General features: G+C 63.1%; 4 protein-coding genes across 8 annotated transcripts; 2 read left to right on the forward strand and 2 right to left on the reverse strand.

Annotated features, from left to right (window-relative positions):
• Window positions 1-738: 738 nt before the first annotated feature.
• LOC131589635 (cytochrome c oxidase subunit 5B, mitochondrial) lies at window positions 739-2,537 on the reverse strand. Its single transcript, XM_058859312.1, has 4 exons — window positions 2,380-2,537; window positions 2,192-2,265; window positions 1,589-1,688; window positions 739-943 (listed from the first exon to the last, which is right to left on the reverse strand). Exons 1-4 carry the CDS (start codon window positions 2,471-2,473, stop codon window positions 831-833), a joined length of 381 nt encoding a protein of 126 aa, XP_058715295.1. The 5' UTR covers window positions 2,474-2,537; the 3' UTR covers window positions 739-830.
• Window positions 2,538-3,687: 1,150 nt separating this feature from the next.
• Window positions 3,688-7,263, forward strand: KCNIP3 (potassium voltage-gated channel interacting protein 3). Of its 5 annotated transcripts, XM_058859300.1 has the most exons (8): window positions 3,688-3,818; window positions 4,895-5,019; window positions 5,098-5,167; window positions 5,271-5,341; window positions 5,638-5,745; window positions 5,835-5,939; window positions 6,023-6,085; window positions 6,414-7,263. In XM_058859300.1, exons 1-8 carry the CDS (start codon window positions 3,716-3,718, stop codon window positions 6,459-6,461), a joined length of 693 nt encoding a protein of 230 aa, XP_058715283.1. In that variant the 5' UTR covers window positions 3,688-3,715; the 3' UTR covers window positions 6,462-7,263. The 5 variants fall into 5 exon arrangements, with proteins under 5 accessions (XP_058715283.1, XP_058715282.1, XP_058715279.1 ...); XM_058859299.1 differs by having other exon boundaries at window positions 4,895-5,167; XM_058859296.1 differs by having other exon boundaries at window positions 6,023-7,263.
• A 245-nt stretch (window positions 7,264-7,508) lies between these two features.
• Window positions 7,509-10,213, forward strand: LOC131589628 (fumarylacetoacetate hydrolase domain-containing protein 2-like). The gene is made up of 8 exons (XM_058859301.1): window positions 7,509-7,628; window positions 8,346-8,521; window positions 8,908-9,124; window positions 9,198-9,257; window positions 9,341-9,503; window positions 9,726-9,834; window positions 9,904-9,991; window positions 10,086-10,213. Exons 2-8 carry the CDS (start codon window positions 8,349-8,351, stop codon window positions 10,146-10,148), a joined length of 873 nt encoding a protein of 290 aa, XP_058715284.1. The 5' UTR covers window positions 7,509-7,628; window positions 8,346-8,348; the 3' UTR covers window positions 10,149-10,213.
• A 12-nt stretch (window positions 10,214-10,225) lies between these two features.
• GPAT2 (glycerol-3-phosphate acyltransferase 2, mitochondrial) lies at window positions 10,226-17,783 on the reverse strand. Its single transcript, XM_058859270.1, has 22 exons — window positions 17,753-17,783; window positions 16,465-16,538; window positions 15,740-15,856; window positions 15,595-15,668; window positions 15,024-15,134; window positions 14,727-14,855; window positions 14,033-14,132; window positions 13,820-13,953; window positions 13,643-13,742; window positions 13,353-13,559; window positions 13,031-13,138; window positions 12,764-12,849; window positions 12,586-12,680; window positions 12,407-12,477; window positions 11,898-12,156; window positions 11,336-11,484; window positions 11,164-11,241; window positions 10,957-11,082; window positions 10,757-10,877; window positions 10,604-10,654; window positions 10,437-10,492; window positions 10,226-10,360 (listed from the first exon to the last, which is right to left on the reverse strand). Exons 2-22 carry the CDS (start codon window positions 16,477-16,479, stop codon window positions 10,244-10,246), a joined length of 2,304 nt encoding a protein of 767 aa, XP_058715253.1. The 5' UTR covers window positions 16,480-16,538; window positions 17,753-17,783; the 3' UTR covers window positions 10,226-10,243.
• Window positions 17,784-18,188: the final 405 nt, after the last annotated feature.

The raw sequence follows: 18,188 nt of genomic DNA on the forward strand, positions 1-18,188 counted from the left end.
TGGGCAACCTCCGTGTCCTCCCTGGCCTGCCCAGACCCCTGAGCAGAGCCTGGGGAGCAGAACCCACCTCTCCCCCCAGTACGGGACGATGTGCCCGAGGGGAGTCACCACGTCCAGCATGTGTCACCCCTCAAAGGACACCCTGGGACCCTTCAGGGACTTCCTGTGGCCACTTGGGATCACCTGGGACCCTTCAGGGACCTCCTGTGACCACTTGGGATCACCTGGGACCCTTGTGGCTTCCTCTGGGGATCTCCTGGCAGCTGGTGGGGCGTCCCGAGTCCCCTCAGAGGAGGATGGAGCCACGGGTGCCCGGCAGGATCAGCGCCCTGGGAGGCTCCTGCCCACAGAGGTGTCACCCCTGGGACAGGCAGGCACAGGTCCAGGTGGACAAACAGCCTCCACGGGGACTCTGGGGGGAACCCTGTGTGTGTGTGGGGCTGTGACCTGTCCAGGAGGCTGTGGGACCAACCCAACTCCCCTCAGTGCTTCTTTTGGGGTGGGGCATGGCACAGGCTGGGCAAGGACGCCCAGAGGGGACAAAGCAGCAATGAGACACACCAGGCTCTCCCCCTGCAGCTGCAGCCAGGGCTCCCCTAATCCCAGGGCAGAGGGACAATGAAATGGGGTCCCCCCACCCCAAATACTGCTCCTAGGCCATGGCAGACCCCCAGACCTCTCCCCACTCATGGCCTGATCCCCCACCCCACTGCCCCCCAGCACAGATAAGAGTCAGGCTCTCCACACAACCTCTTTACTCGGGCTGATTCCAAGGGCTCAGCTCAGCCCAGGACCCCGGGGAGCCGAGGGTGGGGGTCCCACAGCCCCCCTCAGTGGGGCAGCTCGTGGGGGATCAGTTTGTAGTGGGCACCGCAGGAGGGGCAGCGCTGGGCCTCGCCCTTGTGCAGCCAGAACCAAACCACGTAGCTGTTGTCCTCCTCACCTGGGGGACAAGAGGGACAGCGTGGGGGAGAGCAACAGGAGACCCGGACAGTGCACAAGGACAGGAGGGGATGGACAGACGGACAAGGGACAGGAATGGACTCACAAACACCAGGGACAGGCATGGATGGACACACGGACATGACAAACACACAGACACGGGGGTGGACACACAGACACGGGGATGGACACACGGACACGGGGGTGGACACACGGACACGGGGGTGGACACACGGACACGGGGGTGGACACACGGACACACGAGCAGCACAGACACACGGACATGACAAACACACAGACACGGGGATGGACACACGGACACGGGGATGGACACACAAGCAGCACAGACACACGGACAGGGGTGGGGGCACTCACAGACACACGGACACGGGGGTGGACACACGGACACGGGGGTGGACACACAGACACACAAGCAGCACAGACACACGGACAGGGGTGGGGGCACTCACAGACACACAGACACCAGGATGCACACACGGACACCGGGATGGACAGACACACGGACACGGGGGTGGACAGACACACGGACAGGGGTGGGGGCACTCACAGACACACGGACACCGGGATGGACAGACACACGGACACCGGGATGGACAGACACACGGACAGGGACGGGGGCACTCACAGACACAGCCCACGATGCGCTTGTTGCTGATGGAGGGGACGAGGTTCGGGTCCTCCTTGGTGCCCGCGTAGCGCTTGGGCCGGAACATGCTGTACGGATCCTGCGGGACGAGGGGTGAGCACCCAGCACCCCCAAACCGACCATCCCACCCTGGCATCCCCCAGTTTCACCCCTGAGACCCCCCCAACTCTGAGAACCCCCCAGCAACTCCCCAGCCCTGGACCCCATGACCCTCCAAGGACACCAAAACTCTGAACCTCCCCTCCAGATGACCCCACCACCATCTCAGCACTCCCCAAACCCCTTGGGATCCCCAGATCTCCTCACCCGTTACCCCTCAGACCCCGCCCCCGCCAAAAGCACCAAAACCCTGAAATAACTCCAAACCCCTCACCACTCCCTGAGCCCCCCAGGACACCCTGTGGCTTCCGCTCTCCCAAACACCCATTCCCCACACTCTGCCCCTCCAGGCCGAACCCTGAAACCACCCCAGAGCCCCCCGGGGTCCCTCGAGAAGCCGCAGCGTCCCGCAGAGCCGCCCCCACCCTCCGAACCCCAGCACGGGGCCCTCCCGAGGTGCCCCGATGCTCCCCCGGCACTCACCAGACCCTTGTTCACGGCCTCCATCACCTTCCGCTCCATCCCGGTCGCCTGCTCCTCATCGCTGGCCAGGTTCCCTGCGCGGCGCCGTCACTGCGAGGCTGCGGACACCCCGCCCCGCTCCCTCCCCGCTCCCGCTCCTTCCTCCCCCGCTCCCTCCCCGTTTCCCCGCTCCCCCGGTCCCTGCTCACCGGGCACGCCGAGGTGGCGGGCGGGCGCGGCGCGGGCAGAGGCCGCGGGCAGGAGCCGCAGAGCCGCGCTCACCCGCAGTAACCTTGAGGCCATGGCGGCGACAGCGGCGGCGCTTCCTGCACGGCCGGAAGCGGAACTTACGTCAGAGGAGGGCGGGGCAGAGCGGTGGAGCCCCGCCCTTGACCACGCCCAGAGCTGATGGCCCCGCCCTTGGCCACGCCCCCGAGTGTGGCCCCGCCCCCGAGCGTGGCCCCGCCCCGAGTGTGGCCCCGCCCCCGAGTGTGGCTCCGCCCCTTTGGCCCCGCCCTGAGTGTGGCCCCGCCCCCCGCGCGGGAGTGGGGGGCGCGGGGGGGCGCGCGGGGGGACCCCGAAATTTTGGATGGGAGATGGGACCCCCGTGGGAACAGGGACACCCCTGGGGGGACAGGGACACCCCTGGGAACAGGGACACCCCTGGGAACAGGGACACCCCTGGGGACAGGGACACCCCTGGGGGGACAGGGATGATGTCCCTGTGACCCTGAGGATGGGACAGCCCTGGAGGGATGGGGATGAAAGCCCCTGAGGCCTTGGGGACACGAATCCCCGGGGGTACACGGATGGTGTCCTGTGGCGGGGACATCCCGAGGGACACGGACACCTCGGGGTGACAGTGCCGGTGTCCCCGGAGACCTGGGGACAACAAGACCAGCGCAGGCACTGAGGAGTGACATCCGTGCGGCGATGGGCACAGGTGGCCATGGGGGGAGGCGACACCTCTGGGGGCACAGGGACAGCCCCGGGGGGACAGGGACAGTCCTCGGGGAACAGGGCCGATGTCCCCAGGACGATGCGGGACACCCACAGAGGGGTCGGGACAGCTCTGGGGGAACAGGGACAGCCCCCCCCGCCAGCCTCCTCTGCCTCAGTTTCCCCTCCCCTCGCTGCTTACTCATCCCTATCGATCCCATCGATCCCACCGGGGGGGGCGGGGGGGGGGCCAAAACAACCTTTTTTTTACCCAATTTTGAGGCCCGCTCTGATTTGAACCCCCGGCCGTGAGCCCAGCACCCACGGGCGCTGCGGGGAGCGGGGGTCGCGCCCCTGACCCCCCCCCGACCCCCAACTTTATTTGGGAAACTGAAAATAAAATATGGGAAAGCGGGGGGGGCCCGGGGGTGGGTGCGTGCCAGGGGAGGAGGAGGAGGAGGAGGAGGAGGAGGAGGAGGAGGAGGAGGAGGAGGGCAGGACAGGACAGCCGGACACGGGCGGCGGGAGCAGCAGCCGCTCCAGGCTCCCGCAGCACCCCCGCAGCTTTTGGGGGGGGGGGGAGCCCCCAGTCCCCCCCCAGGGGCCATGGGCATCCAGGGCATGGAGCTGTGCGCCGTGGCCGTGGTCATCCTCCTCTTCATCGCCGTCCTCAAGCAGTTCGGCATCCTGGAGCCCATCTCTGTAGAAGGTACCCCCCCCCCCCCCCCAACCTTAATTAATCTTAATTATTTAATGAAATGGATTCTCAACCCCCCCATCCTGGGGTGTCCCCGACCAAATCCCGGGGTGTCCCAGCACCAAATGACCCGCTGACCTCTAACTGGTTCCTGTGGAGTGGAACCGGCTGCTTTTGGGGTTCCCCTCGGGAGGGTTTGGGGTGAAGGATGAGGATTTGGGGCTGCGGGGGGAGCGGGAGGGCCCCCAGGTCCCCTCCAGCAGCGCCATGGCCCAGCTGTGCTCCCCGAGGGGCTGCGCTGCCCCCCAAACACCCGGGGGGGGGGGGGGTGGCACCTTCACCCCAGAGCCCTCCCCACGCCCCACGCCCTGTTAATCCCCAGCAGCGGATAACGGGGACCCCCAGTGACCCCCAGACCTTCCCAAGGTGGGCTGCGAGGGCTCTGAGCTGGTGCTGACCCCCAACAAGCCCCCCGAGATGGGGTTCTGGGGGACCTCGAGTCCACAGTGACCCCCAAAACCTCCAGAGGCGAGACACAGGGAGCCCCAAATCCTGCATCAGCCCCTGAAGCTCCCCTCAGAGGGGACACGAGGGTCCCCCACTCCCTCACTGCCCCCTAAAACCCCCTGAGATGGGACATCAGGGACCCCCAATCCCCCCCCAAGTCCCTTGAGACCCCTCACAGCAGGAGCTGGGGGTTCACCCCCCTCTGACAGCGCCCGAGAATTTCCCAGGCTCCCAATCCCGTCCCAAAATTGCTGACACCCCCCTTTGCTGAGCAGCTCCGCAGGGGCTTTCCAGGCTGAAATTATTAATGAACCATCATTTATTAATTACCTTCCAACGGGCCGGGCCGGAGCAGCGGTGGCCAAGAGGCGGCTCGGGAACGTTCTGCACCTTCGGGATGCTGGAAACCCCTCGGGATGCAACACCCGCGGTGTTCCGGGGTCCTGAGGGGCATTCGGGGTCTGCCCAGGCGCTGGGCCGTAGTTTTAGGGGGACGGGGGCGGTTTTAGGGGGGTGTGGGTGGGTTGAGGTGTGGAGGGGGTGTTCCTAAGGGGGATCTTTGCCCGGGGCTCTCCTGGCAGACAGCGGCGATGCCGACGTGGAGCTCCCGACCATCCGGCACCAACCCGAGGGGCTGGAGCAGCTGCTGGCTCGGACCAAGTTCACCAAGTCGGAGCTTCAGTCCCTCTACCGTGGCTTCAAGAATGTGAGTCTGGGGGTCCGACACCCCAAATCCCTGGGTCCCCACTTTCTTCGGGGTCACCGGCGCCGCTCCCCTTCCCAGGAATGTCCCAGCGGCCTCGTGGATGAGGAAACCTTCACACTCATCTACTCGCGGTTCTTCCCTCAAGGCGGTGAGTCGGGGGGTCCCCAAACCCGGCAGGAGGGTCTGGGGGGGCCCATTGGGAATGCCCCGACCCCAGTCCCGGGGGAGTCACCGTCCCCCTGTCCCCGCAGACGCCAGCTCCTACGCCCACTTCTTGTTCGACGCCTTCGACGCCGACCGCAACGGGGCTCTCTGCTTCCAGGTGGGAATTCCTGGCGGGAATGGCTGTGCCAGCACCGTGATTCATCACATCTTTCCCCTCCTCCTCCTCCTCCTCCTCCTCCTCCTCCTCCTCCTCCTCCTCTTCCCCATCCCGGCTGTGGCCAAACTCTCCCTGGCGGGTGCCGGGAGCGCCGGGCGCTGCGGCACTGGGGGTAAAAATAACGGGATCAATAGGGAACGGAATCCCTCGGGCGCGCCGGGATCGATGTGGCAGCGGGAGGGAGGGGCAGGGGGGCGAGGGTCCCTCCCCTCTCATGGCCACGACCCTTCCGGCAGGATTTCGCCGTGGGGCTCTCGGTGCTGCTGCGGGGGACGGAGCAGCAGAAGCTGAGGTGGACGTTTGACCTCTACGACGTGAATAAGGACGGCTACATCAGCAAGGAGGTGACAGTGGGGGACACTGGGAGACACTGAGGGGGCTGATGGGGTGGGAACACCCGGACGGGGACCTGCCAGCTCCCTGTGTCCCCCAGGACATGCTGGAGATCATGAAATCCATCTATGCCATGATGGGCCGCTGCACCGAGCCCGCCCTGGGGGCCAGCGCCCCGGCCCAGCACGTGGAGCTGTTCTTCCAGGTGAGACTGTCCCCACTGTCACCTCTCGGGGCCACTCTGCCGCCAGGGCTTGGCCCCACTCAGGCCTGGCCACTCCCTTGCAGAAGATGGACAGGAACAGGGACGGCGTGGTGACCTTCGAGGAGTTCCTGGCCACTTGCCAGGAGGTGAGGGGCTCTAGGGGGACACCATCCTCCTCCTCCTCCTCCTCCTCCTTGTTCTGTCCCAAAGTGAGAGAGGAGGAGGAAGGGGTCACCCCAGGAGGGATGGGAGTGGGACAGGACAGGAGGGACAGGGGGAGAGGCACAGGAGCCGGAGCTGTGAGAGGGATGTGGGGGAGATAAACAGGATTGTGATGGGAAATGTGGGATGAGAGGGGACAGGAGACGGGGACAGCATGAGGGGAAGAGGAGGGAGATGGCAAAAGGGTGACAAGAGGAGGAGAGCTGGGAGCAGGGGGAAGGGGACATGGGGTCTCTGCTCTCTCCTCCCCAGGACAAGGACATCATGAGCTCCATGCAGATATTCCACAATGTGCTCTAGACCCCAGCCCGCCCCGGAGATTTTCTACTATTTCAGGCAAACAAGAAGTTCAAAGTCAGGAGAAATCCAGCATGTGGCTCCCTGAGATGGGACAGGACAAAGACAACGCAGCCACCAGAGCCAGCCCAGCACGGTGCTGCCACCTGCCAGACAGACCCATTTTGGGGGGCTGAGCCTCCCCTGGACACGGACCCCCCCGTGGCAGTGCAGGGACCTGACCCAGCACAAACCCGACCCCAGGACCTCCTGGGACACGGGAATTGCCGGGGTGTGAGGACCCTCAGAGATGGGACCCCCCAGGGCAGGGACCCCCCGGGATGTGGGGGCTCTCTGGGTGAGGGTCTCCACATCGCAGCCATGAAATGGAGCCCCCAAACACCAACCAGAAGCACACAGCCCCTCCTCCCCACAACACTCAGGGGACCCCCTATGAAGCCCCCTCGCCCAAGAGCGTGGAGAGGGGGGAATTTTATAAATAAACCAAATAGTGACGATTCAGGGGTGAAATGGAGTCAAGAGGGATGGATGTTAGAGACGCGCTTCGTCCTGGTCCCTGTCCTGCTGTGTCCCCCTCCCTGTTCTGCTCCCGGTCCTATTCCCCGTGCCTCGTCCATTCCCAGTCCCGTTCCCATTCGCATCTCCCGGTCCTGGTCCCGGTCCCATTTCCATTCTCATTCCCGGTCCCTCTCCAATTCCCGGTCCCGTTCCTGCTCCCGTTCCCATTCTCATTCCCGGTCCCTCTCCCGTTCCCATTCGCATCTCCCGGTCCTGGTCCCGGTCCCGTTCTCATTCCTGGTCCCGGTCCCATTCCCATTCCCGGTCCCGTTCCCATTCTCATTCCCGGTCCCACTCCCGGTCCCATTCCCGGTCCCGTTCCCATTCCCATTCCCGGTCCCACTCCCGGTCCCATTCCCGGTCCCGTTCCCATTCCCATTCCCGGTCCCATTCCCGGTCCCGTTCCCGGTCCCGTTCCCGGGGCTCCGCCCCTCAGCCGTCTCCTCTCATTGGCTCTCGTTGGCCGCTTGGTCCCGCCCCCCGCGCGCTCCTATTGGACAGCACGAAGGGGGCGGGGTCTCGGCGCGGCGACCTTCAGGCGGGCGGGGAAGCGTCACGTGACACTTGCCGGGGCTCGCAGCGCCCCCTAGCGGAGCGGGGGAACAGCCGAGTGTGAGACCCCCGGGACCCCCGGGATGGGGAAACCCCTGGGAACGGGGAATCCCCGGGATGGGGAAACCCCTGGGAACGGGGAACCCCCGGGATGGGGGGACCCTGGGAATGGAGAACCCCCGGGAACGGGGAACCCCTGGGAATGGGGGAACCTGGGAACGGGGAACCCCTGGGAATGGGGGAACCTGGGAACGGGGAACCCCTGGGAACGGGGAACCCCCGGGAACGGGGGAACCCCCGGGATGGGGGGACCCTGGGAACGGGGAACCCCCGGGATGGGGAAACCCCTGGGAACGGGGAACCCCTGGGAATGGGGAACCCCCGGGATGGGGGGACCCTGGGAACGGGGAACCCCTGGGAATGGGGAACCCCCGGGATGGGGGGGACCCTGGGAACGGGGAACCCCTGGGAACGGGGCACTGTGGGACTGAGGGGGGTATCCCTTGGGTCGGGGGCATTCCCGGGATCGGGGCTGTGCGGGATAAATGTGGGAATCCCTGGGATCGGAGCGGTCCGGGATCAGGATGGCATCCCCTGTGACTGGGGCGGTTCTGGGCATCGCGACCCTCGAGCACCGGGGTCGTGTCGGATCCGCCGGGGTCGGGGCCAGGTGGGATCGGGGGGAGGGTCCCCCCGGGTGCCCGGATTCACCCCGAGCCGAGGGGAATCCTTCGGCCCCGGTTTCCTCCGGCGGGATCCCGAGCCCCGGTGCCGCAGGGGATGCGCGGGGCGCTGCGGCTGCTGCGGTTCCGGGGGCCCGCGGGGCCCCGGCTCGGGCTGGAGGAGGCGCCCGGGGGAGATGTGGTGGATCTGAGCGCGGCGGAGCCGGAGCTGCCCCGCTCCATGCGGGAATTCCTGGAGATCGGCCCCCGCGGGCTGGAGCTCGCCCAGAGGTGGGTGAGGCCGAGGGTGGGTCCCAAAGGTGAGCGATCCCCATCGGTGGCAGGTCCTCCAAAAGGAGAGCGAGCCCCAAAAGGGGGTATCCTCATGGATCCCCACAGGAGTGGCCACCCGAATCTGCATGCTCCTTTGGATGACCCCAAAGTGGGTTACCCTCAACAGCTGGCCCCCCAAAAGATGGGCACTCCAAATCATAGGTGATCACCCCCAGTGATGTGGGACCTCCAAGAGTGGCTGACCCCAACAACTGGGTCCCCTCAACTGAGGGACTCCCCAAAAGGAGAGTCCCTAAAATACAGCTGACCCTTCTGAATGACCCCCCAAAAGAAATGGGTGTCCCGAAGTGGGGCTGATCCCAAGGGTGGATCTGTCCCCACAGAGCACTGGAGTCGGGACAGCACCGGGTGCCCCGGGCCACCGTGCAGCTGCTGGCACCCATAGCAGACCCCGAGAAGGTGATCTGTGTGGGGCTCAACTACCACGACCACTGTCAGGAGCAGGGCGTGAAGGTCCCCAAGGAGCCCCTCATCTTCAGCAAGTTCCCCAGCGCCATCACCGGGCCCTTCGATGACATCGTGCACCCCCAGGACACCAGCGTGGGTACCCCGGTCCCCACCCCCACAGCCCCCCCGGGAAATGGCCCTCCCAGCCCCACTTCTGTCCCCACAGGAGCTGGACTGGGAGGTGGAGCTGGCTGCCGTCATTGGGAAGAGGGGGCGACACATCGAGGTACCCCCCCCGTCCTGGTCCCCAGCTCACTTTGAGGGCTCGGTGGGAGTGTCCCCCTGTCAGCAGGTCCCTGTTGTCCCCAGGAGGCAGCGGCGCTGGAGCACGTGCTGGGTTTCACTGTGGCCAACGATGTGAGCGCCCGTGACTGGCAGATGCGGCGCAACGGGCGGCAGTGGCTGCTGGGGAAAACCTTCGACACCTTCTGTCCCCTGGGGCCGGCCATTGTCACCAGGGAGGCGGTGCCAGGTGGGACAGGGATGGGATGGGCGGAGAATGGGGATAGGACAAGAACAGGACAGTGATGGGATGGGGACAGGACACAGATGGGATGAGAACAGGGCAGGGACAGGACAGGGATGGGATGGCAGCTCTTTCTCAGCTGCCACTGGTGCCACCACACGTGTTTTTTTACCCAAGGTGGGGTCATGGTGGCACTGTCCCCATGTCCCCCCATGTCACCTCCCACAGATGTCCATAACCTGTCGATCCGCTGCAGCGTCAACGGGCAGCGGATGCAGGACAGCAACACCCGCCACCTCATCTTTGGGGTGCCCACCCTCGTTGCCTGGGTGTCCCGGTAGGAATGGGGAGGTCTGGGGACCCCCAAAGCCTGGGTGGCCATGGCTGACACCTCATGTGCCCCCAGGTTCGTGACACTGGTCCCTGGGGACGTCCTGCTGACAGGGACCCCTGCGGGAGTGGGGGTCTTTCAGAAACCACCTGTTTTCCTGAAGGTGAGGGGAAACGGGGGCTCAGGTGGGGCTGGGGTGTGAGTGGGGACAGAGTGGAACCCCCTGGGGACAGATGCCACCATGTCCCCCTTTGCAGCGCGGTGATGAGGTGCAGTGTGAGATTGAGGAGCTGGGCACCATCTGCAACCGGGTGGTCTGATGGTGGAGAGACGCCCCAGACCCCACCTGCCCCACAGGTCAATAAATCCACGAGCCACTGGGTCACTGTGCCCCGTTTATGGGTCTGGGGGGGGTCTACAGCTGGGTGAACTGCTGGATAAAGGCTCCCAGTTTCTCTCGGTTGAAAGCAGACTGGAAAGGCTGGGAGAGCTGCAGGAGGCGTCCAGTGGGGGACTGCAGCTCCTCTAGGACCTGGGGGGGCACAGGGAGGTCAGGACGGGAGAGAGGGGGCAACAAAATGTTAGGGGGCTGGGGGAGCTGTGCTTACCCCCATGTCCTTGAAACTCTGCAGGGAGCTCAGGGCCAGGCTCCTGTCAGGATACCCTGTGGGGAGAGAGATCCCAGGGGAACCCCCAAATGCCACCTCTCAAGAACCCTTAGCCTGGTTTGGGGGTCACTGAACCCTAAAAGCAAGACCCCTCCACCTTGACTCACCATCCTCATCCTCAGCCAGGAATTCCAGCAGTGCCTCCACACAGTCTGCCTCTGCAATGGGGAGGGGTGTCAGATCCCACCTCCTGGGGGCTGCAGCCGTGCCTCAGTGGCCCTAGGGAGTCCCAAGGGATCCCCCACTTTGGGGGGTCCTACCAGGCTGGGGCCAGGGGGGTCTCTCCAGGAATTCCACAGCCCGGCTGTAGGTCTGCAGGATGGGGCTCAGGAGGCGGCAGAGGAAGAGGAGGAAGCCAGGGAAGCCCTGGGGCTCGCTGAGCTGTGGGGGATACACGGCCAGATTTGGGGGAGACCACCTTCCCCCCAGCCTGGGGGGCAGTGGGGGGAGCCCCCAGTACCTTGTAGCACTGCTTGGGGACCCCGTGCTCGCTGTCACTGTCGCTGTCATCAGTGAAGGATCCCAAGGAACGTCCCCGCAAGAAGCCCTGGGGGGCTATGTCACAACCCCAGCGCTCACTCTCTGGCTATGGGGACAACAGGGTGTCACCTCACCTCGAAGCCACCCTGTTCCTGTGCCCCAGGAGAGGTCTTGGGGTGTCACCCACCTCCTCCTCCTCCAGCAGCCCCCCAAGGATGAGCTTGTCCAGGATGTCCAGGCTGTGGCAGTCTGTGGGCTGGCAGGGCTGGGGACACAGGAAAGGGGTGACAGGCTACCCCTGGGTCCCCACCTGCAGACCCAGCAGTGTTGGGGATGGCAGACCACCCCCATGTCCCCACCTGGAGCCCCAGCAGGGTCAGAGGCAGCAGCTGCAGCAGCTCCAGGATCTTGCGGAGCAGCTCATCCCGGCTCAGCACGATCCTGGTGAGGCTGGAGGGGGGGCCCAGGATTGGCAGCACCTCCAGCAGCAGGGCACGGATGGCACAGGCTGATGGGACAGGGGTGTCACCAGTCCTAGAGTCACCAAATACCCCAGCATCCCAAATCCCCAGTGTCCCCAACTCCCCTGACCTCTGCCATCCCCAATCCCCCCCTTCCCCAGTGTCAATAATCCCCTGCATCCCCAATTTCCCCAGTGCCACTTACCCTGGTGACACTGAATTCCCGAATACCACCAATCTCCCTGGCATCACTGATCCCTGGTGTCCCAAATCTCAATGTCATCAACCCCACAATATAAACAATACCCCTGATGTTCTCCAAACTGCAGCCATCACCCATTCCCGGTGTCACAGATTCCCCCAGTGCCTCTAAGCCCTGGTGTCACCAATTCCCGTGGCATCCCTGCTCCCTGGTGCCACCGGTGTCACCCCGTGCCCCCTCCCTGGCGTCCCCACTCACCGCCCACGGCCTCCCTGGCCAGGTGGTGCCGGACACCCCCTGCCAGCCGCCCCAGCCGTGCCCGGGCCGAGGCCTTGGGGGGCCCCAGAGCAGCCCTGGGGGTCCCTGGCAGGTGTGGGGCCAGCAGGGGCTGCAGCTGCTGCAGGCTGTGCCCCAGCAGCACCCGCAGCTGCCCCGAGAACCCCACGGCCCGGCCCCGCAGCAGGAGCTGCTCCAGCAGCTCTGAGAAATCCCACATCAGCCGGGGCAGCAGCACCACCTGGGGAAACAAAGGGGGATTCTGCTGGGAATGCTGTTTGGAGGGAAAGAGGGGCTGATTCCCACTGGGAATGCTGCTCTGAGGAGGGAGGCCCATTAGGATTCCCTGTTAAAAGAGGGAGATTGCTCCTGGAATGCTGCTCCCAGGGAAAGGAGCATGATTCCCACTGGCCATGCTGCCTTGTGGGAAGGGGGGAGTCCTGCTGGGAATGCTGTTCTGAGGGAAGGGAAAGATGGAAAACTTATCCCACCTCCTGGTGTCTGTGGAGCAGCAGCGCCGCAGTGATTCCCACAGCTGTGATGGCAGAGCAAGTGCTGGAATCTGCAGTGGGGGAGAAGGACTCGTTTTCCAGAAGGGATTAACCTCCACCCCATTCCCAAGCAGGGAATGCCATCCCAAGGGATGCAGGAAAGCCCCAGCCCCCCTCACCACTCAGTGCATGCAGCCCCAGCGCCGTCACCAAAGTCTCCTCTTTGGTCCCCAAGCTGGGACTCAAAGTCCCCACATTCCTGACATCCAGCGGGCTGAGGAGTCAGGATGAGAGGTGAGGAGAGAAGCCAGGAGCAGAGATCCAAGGGGAAACACTGCCTGGGGCTCGGCTCCTCACCGCCTGCCCAGGATGGTGGGAAGCAGCAGCTGCTCCGGATGATTCCCTGTGAGGACTGGCCCAACGAGGTTGTTGTCCAAAAATTCCTGGGAATGAGGATGAAGGAGCCTGTGGGTGCTCACAGCCTTTAGCATCATGAGCTCAGTTGATCCCAGGATCCCCAGGATGGATTCACTCGATCCCCCCAGACACCTCAAACCCCACCAACACCCCAGGAACAGTCTCCCAGTGCTGGGATGGATCCAGGGGGATCCGCAGCTGCCGTACCCGTAAGGAGAAGGGCTGAGAGAAATCCACCCGGGCACATCCAGGGTGCCGGCGCAGGGCCCGGAACGCTGCCCGGAGACACGTGCCGATCCCAAGGGGCTGAGGGGGCTGCCAGGAGATGACATTAAGAGTTTAATGGCAGATTTGGGGGGATGCCACTCCCCAGGGATGCTCCCAGAAATCTGGGGTGATGCCTCTCCCTTGGGATCTTCCCAGAGATTTAGGGGAACAGTGCTTCCTAGAGGTTTTGGGGAACACTGACTCCCAGGGACAGTGCCAGTGATTTGGGGGAGCACTGGTGAGCCCCCTGGCCCCTTCTCACCAATTCATCCTGCTCCACTGTGCCGGGAGCCACATCATAGGCAATTCCCACCGGGATGATGAGGACGTCAGGCACAGCTCGGTCCCGCAGGGCCCGGAGCACACGGAGCAGCCAGCACCGGGCAGGGTCTGCCAGCTGCAGGGAGCCTGGGGGCTCCTCCAGGAAGAGGATGAGGGGCTGGCGGCTCTGCAGCAGCTCCTGGACATACTGGGGAGAGACTGGGAGTACTGGGAGCTGCCAGCACCTCCCCAAACACTCCAGAGAGATTTTTCAGCCCAAGCTGCACCTACCATATCCAGCACAGCTCCCGGGAGCTCCTCATCCCGGGCACTCCGTGTATGTACCATTCCTGAAGGCAGGAAAATCCCTCCCAGGCGTTGGAGCAGGGATCTGGTGAGGGAAGGACTCTGTGGGCAACCACTGCATCCCTCTGGATCCTCTGGGAATATCCCACAGCGCTGCCTTACCTGAGGCGAGGGCTTGTCCAGGCGCCCACCATCACCCTGGGCAGCCCAACCCTCTGGGAGAGAAGCACGAAGGACAGGAGCAGCGCATCCACCTGGGACCGGTGACTGCACAGGAACACCAGCGGCACCTCGGGCTGCAAGTGAGGGATCCTGGAGTGAATTCCCAGCGTTCCAGGGGCTGGGAGTGCCCGGCCGGGCCCCTGGGCTCCGTACCGTCCTGGCAGCTCGCAGCACCATCTCCAGCTGCCCCCGGTGCAGCTGCACGCTCAGGAACAGACGGGTCAGGAGCTTGGGGAGCAGCCAGTGGCACAGCCTGTGGGAAAACTGGGAATGAGGAACTCTCCCTGCCTCAGTTTTCCCAACCCATCCCTGCTCAAAATTCTCACTTTTATCACATGGGAAAGGTTGCATGTGATGAGACACCCTCCTCTCCACTGGCAACCATAGCTGCCATCAGGAATCCTGCATTCCCTCCATCTTCCTGTCCCACCTTGGGATCCCCAATACCTTCCCTTTAACGGTTCAGAAGTACTCTTTATTCCCACTGGATCAGACAAGCAATGAAGCCCCAGATTCCCAGCTGTCAGTAGTGGGATGGGAAAGGGAAAAGGAAAGTTTTCTCTGCTTCTCTCTTTCCTGCAGGGTTTGGATTTTCCCACTCCAGCTCCTCAGAAGGAATTGGGGGAATGGCCCCAGGAGCTACAGAGGACCCCAAGGGCAGCCAGCTGAAGGATTCCCAAAGGACCCTAAAATATCCCCCAAAGTATTCCAGCGCATCACTGCAAAGGATCCCAGAAAATCACCCATGGGATCCATGTGCATACCCCCAAAATCCCCAAATATCTCCAAAAGGATCTGTATCCACCCCCCAGAGAATCCCAGAACATTTCTCCAAAAGATCCATGACCTCAGAAGCAGAGGGGAGAGCGGGGCCTGGATTTCCCCCAGGATCCGGGAAATCTCCTCCTTCCAGCGCTGCCGGGATCCCTCATCCCCTCCGGATCCAGGGTCCTGGCCAGGGGCAGCATCTTGCACCCTGGGGAGAGGATGGGAGGGGGGAGCACCCCAGAACCCACATGTTGTGATCCAGAGAGCCTCGGTGGATTCCAGGATCACAGCAACCTGGGATCCAGGGACCAGACAGGATCCCCAGCCCCTCCTGGGTGAGGGTGATCCTGGGATGGCCCCAGCAGCTCCCACCCACCTCCTGCTGCTGCAGATCCGCACCAGGAGCTCCCCAGGGGTCTCTGCTGGAATTTCCCATTCCCAGGCTGCGAGGAATCCACAGACCCTACGGACCAGCCAGCCCCGGAACCTGGAGGGGACACACGGTGACATCCTGGTGGGGGGAGCTTTTCCACCAGGATCAGAGCCCCCAGACTGCCTCTCTGTCAGATTCAGGACATTTCTCCCCATTTCACAGCCAGAAATGTTGAGGCACCAGGGATTTCTCCTTCTAGGAGGAAGTGTCTGTTTTCCATTTTCCCTGTGAGCCAGAGAAAAGAACAACCCTCCACCTCCATGTTCTTCCCACCAAAATTCCAATTTTTGCTCAAACAAATAAAGGCATGACCCCAAATCCTCAATTCCAGGACTGGAGCACAGCCCAAGCCCTCAGAGATGCCACTTCCAACCTCCCAAAATTGATTAATGAGCTCAGTTTGTGATAATGAGTAACTGGAGAGGATGGAGAGGGATTCCCACAGGAACTCTGGTGAAATATGGGGGGAAGTGTTTTTCCAGGTGCTTTCTGCACAGAGCTCATCCATCCTCACCGCGTGTCTGTCTCTGTCACACGGCTGACATCGCGGAACCCGAGAGCAGCGAGATCCTTGGGATAGAATCCATCCTGGCAGGAAAAATGGGATCAATCCCTGCAAGAGCAGATCCTCGGCATCCCAGGATCCCAAACTCTCCTACCCAGCTCCTGGGGGTGCAGGTCTGGCAGCAGCGCCCCGAAACAGGGTGGTGGTATTTGCCCAGGAATGGGATGAAAACTTCCAGCTTTGGGCCCGAGTGGCTGATCCATGTTTGAATCTGAGGGGCAAAAGAAAAATGGGAAGGGGCATCTGGGAATGCCAAATGTGGGTGGATACATCTCAAAACAGGTTTGTGATGTGGGGGGGTTCAATAATGGTAAGGAATAAAGGAATTTTAGCTGGGACAAGCTGGTGGCACATTTTGGTGACTGTTTGTACCCAGATCAACCTGGTTCTGGGGGATCAGCACCCCAGCAAGATTGGGCACAGGGTTTTCTGTCCCTCAGAGACACAGATCCAGTGGGATTAACCCAGATCCAGTGGGATCAGCTGGGAAATATGGGCCTGAGGGGGCTCAGTGGAATCTGGGGAGACCCCAGACCCCCCATCAGCCCTTTCCACCTCCAGAGTCAGGGGTACCCTGGAACACTGGGATTCCAATTCCTTGGCCCCCAAACTGGGAATTCGCCCCCTCCCTTTCTGAGGGGTGGGATGAACAAATTTTATTTCCTAAAAAAAAAAAGGGGGAAAAAAAAGGTAAATTAGGGTTAAAATATAGCTGGGGGAGACGAAAAGAAGGGGAAAATGAGGGGACCCTGGTATTTTTTGGAGAGGATCTGCAAGGGGAAGGCTGGTGGCACAGAGGGTCCCTGTGGTGTCACATACCCTGGGGGATGTCATGGCTGGGGGGACACCCCCAAACTGGGGAGAACTCGTGCTCAAGGGTCCTGGGAAAAATCCTGTAGACACAAAGAGGTGGAAAGGGGGATTTTGAGAGGTTTGGGACACACAGAGCAGGGGCTGGGAAAGGGACTGTGCTCCACCCAGCCTGGAGGGACCTGGGGAGGGATTAACACCCCACAGCTCCTGTGGAACTGGGGGGGACAGCAGAGCCCACCCTGGCACCTCACATTCCACATCCCCTCCTTGAGGGATCGAACACAGCCCACACGGGCCCTGGAGAGCCCGATGGAGGGAACACAGCCCACATGGGATGGATGGAACACAGCCCACACGGGCCCTGGAGAGCCCGATGGAGGTAACACAGCCCACACGGGTCCTTTAGAGCCTGATGGAGGGAACACAGCCCACACAGGCCCTGGAGAGCCCGATGGAGGTAACACAGCCCACACGGGCCCTGGAGAGCCCGATGGAGGTAACACAGCCCACACGGGTCCTTTAGAGCCTGATGGAGGGAACACAGCCCACACAGGTCCTTTAGAGCCTGATGGAGGGAACACAGCCCACAAGGGATGGAGGGAACACAGCACACACGGGTTCTAGAGGGCCTGACTGAGGTAACACAGCCCACACAGGTCCTTTAGAGCCTGATGGAGGGAACACAGCCCACACGGGCCCTGGAGAGCCCGATGGAGGTAACACAGCCCACACGGGTCCTTTAGAGCCTGATGGAGGGAACACAGCCCACACAGGCCCTGGAGAGCCTGATGGAGGGAACACAGCCCACACAGAATGGAGGTAACACAGCACACACGGGCCCTGGAGAGCCCGATGGAGGGAACACAGCCCACACGGGATGGAGGGAACACAGCACACACGGGTTCTAGAGGGCCTGACTGAGGTAACACAGCCCACACGGGTCCTTTAGAGCCTGATGGAGGGAACACAGCCCACACAGAATGGAGGTAATACAGCCCACACGGGTCCTTGAGGGCCTGACTGAGGTAACACAGCCCACACGGGTTCTAGAGGGCCCGATGGAGGTAACACACCCCACACGGGATGGAGGTAACACAGCCCACACGGGATGGAGGTAACACACCCCACACGGGCCCTCCAGCCCGCCAGGCCCGAGGTGTGGGGGCAGCACCCCCTTCAGAGGCACCACAGCCCCCATGGACCCTTTGGGTCACCCCCAGATCGGACCCACGCCCCCCTCCCCGGCCCTGCGGAGTTTCGGGGGTCGCAGCCCCCCGGCCCCGGCCCCGCTCACCACAGACACCGCGCTCCGGCCCGGCCCCGCTCCGCCCCCGGGCAGCCCGGCCGGAACCGGCCCCGCTGGAACCGCCCGGGACAGCCCCCACGGCCACCGGGGGATCCCTGCCACCCCCGGGCCAGCAGCCCCGGGGCCCTGTCCCTCCCACACCGCCGAACCCGGGGGCTGCAGCGGCCTGGAAACACCAAAGAGGCCCCGATTCACCCGCGGAGGGCTGGGGGCCCTGCACCTGCGGGACCACACCTGGGAGCGGTACCCGGGACCTGCCATAAAGGACGGGATGGGAATGCCAGGGAAAAGGGGGAAAACAAGCAAAGACAAAAAACAAAATACCCACAATAACAAATAAACAAAATAAAAAACCCAAACAAACTAGGGAAAGGGTGCTGGGGGCTCTTTCCCTCCTTTTTTCCTTGTCCTTTCTATTTCTTTC

The sequence above is a fragment of the Poecile atricapillus genome, chromosome 29 (genome assembly GCF_030490865.1).
Source record: "Poecile atricapillus isolate bPoeAtr1 chromosome 29, bPoeAtr1.hap1, whole genome shotgun sequence".
In the NCBI taxonomy this organism is placed as follows: domain Eukaryota; kingdom Metazoa; phylum Chordata; class Aves; order Passeriformes; family Paridae; genus Poecile; species Poecile atricapillus.

Bases quoted from the DNA above. Each gene is read 5' to 3' on its own strand.
- GPAT2 (XM_058859270.1), bottom strand. The intron at 14,856-15,023 runs GTGGGTGGGAGC...TCCTCTCCCCAG, and splicing joins CGGATCTGCAGCAGCAGGAG to GGTGCAAGATGCTGCCCCTG. The intron at 10,655-10,756 runs GTAGGACCCCCC...TCCCCATTGCAG, and splicing joins ACCCCCCTGGCCCCAGCCTG to AGGCAGACTGTGTGGAGGCA.
- LOC131589635 (XM_058859312.1), bottom strand. From the start codon at position 2,473: ATGGCCTCAAGGTTACTGCGGGTGAGCGCGGCTCTGCGGCTCCTGCCC. The intron at 1,689-2,191 runs GTGAGTGCCGGG...CTCGTCCCGCAG, and splicing joins AGGCCGTGAACAAGGGTCTG to GATCCGTACAGCATGTTCCG. The intron at 944-1,588 runs GTGAGTGCCCCC...CTTGTCCCCCAG, and splicing joins GCGCATCGTGGGCTGTGTCT to GTGAGGAGGACAACAGCTAC.
- KCNIP3 (XM_058859295.1), top strand. From the start codon at position 3,716: ATGGGCATCCAGGGCATGGAGCTGTGCGCCGTGGCCGTGGTCATCCTC. The intron at 5,168-5,270 runs GTGAGTCGGGGG...CTGTCCCCGCAG, and splicing joins GCGGTTCTTCCCTCAAGGCG to ACGCCAGCTCCTACGCCCAC. The intron at 5,342-5,637 runs GTGGGAATTCCT...CCCTTCCGGCAG, and splicing joins ACGGGGCTCTCTGCTTCCAG to GATTTCGCCGTGGGGCTCTC.
- LOC131589628 (XM_058859301.1), top strand. From the start codon at position 8,349: ATGCGCGGGGCGCTGCGGCTGCTGCGGTTCCGGGGGCCCGCGGGGCCC. The intron at 8,522-8,907 runs GTGGGTGAGGCC...CTGTCCCCACAG, and splicing joins GGGCTGGAGCTCGCCCAGAG to AGCACTGGAGTCGGGACAGC. The intron at 9,504-9,725 runs GTGGGACAGGGA...CACCTCCCACAG, and splicing joins CACCAGGGAGGCGGTGCCAG to ATGTCCATAACCTGTCGATC.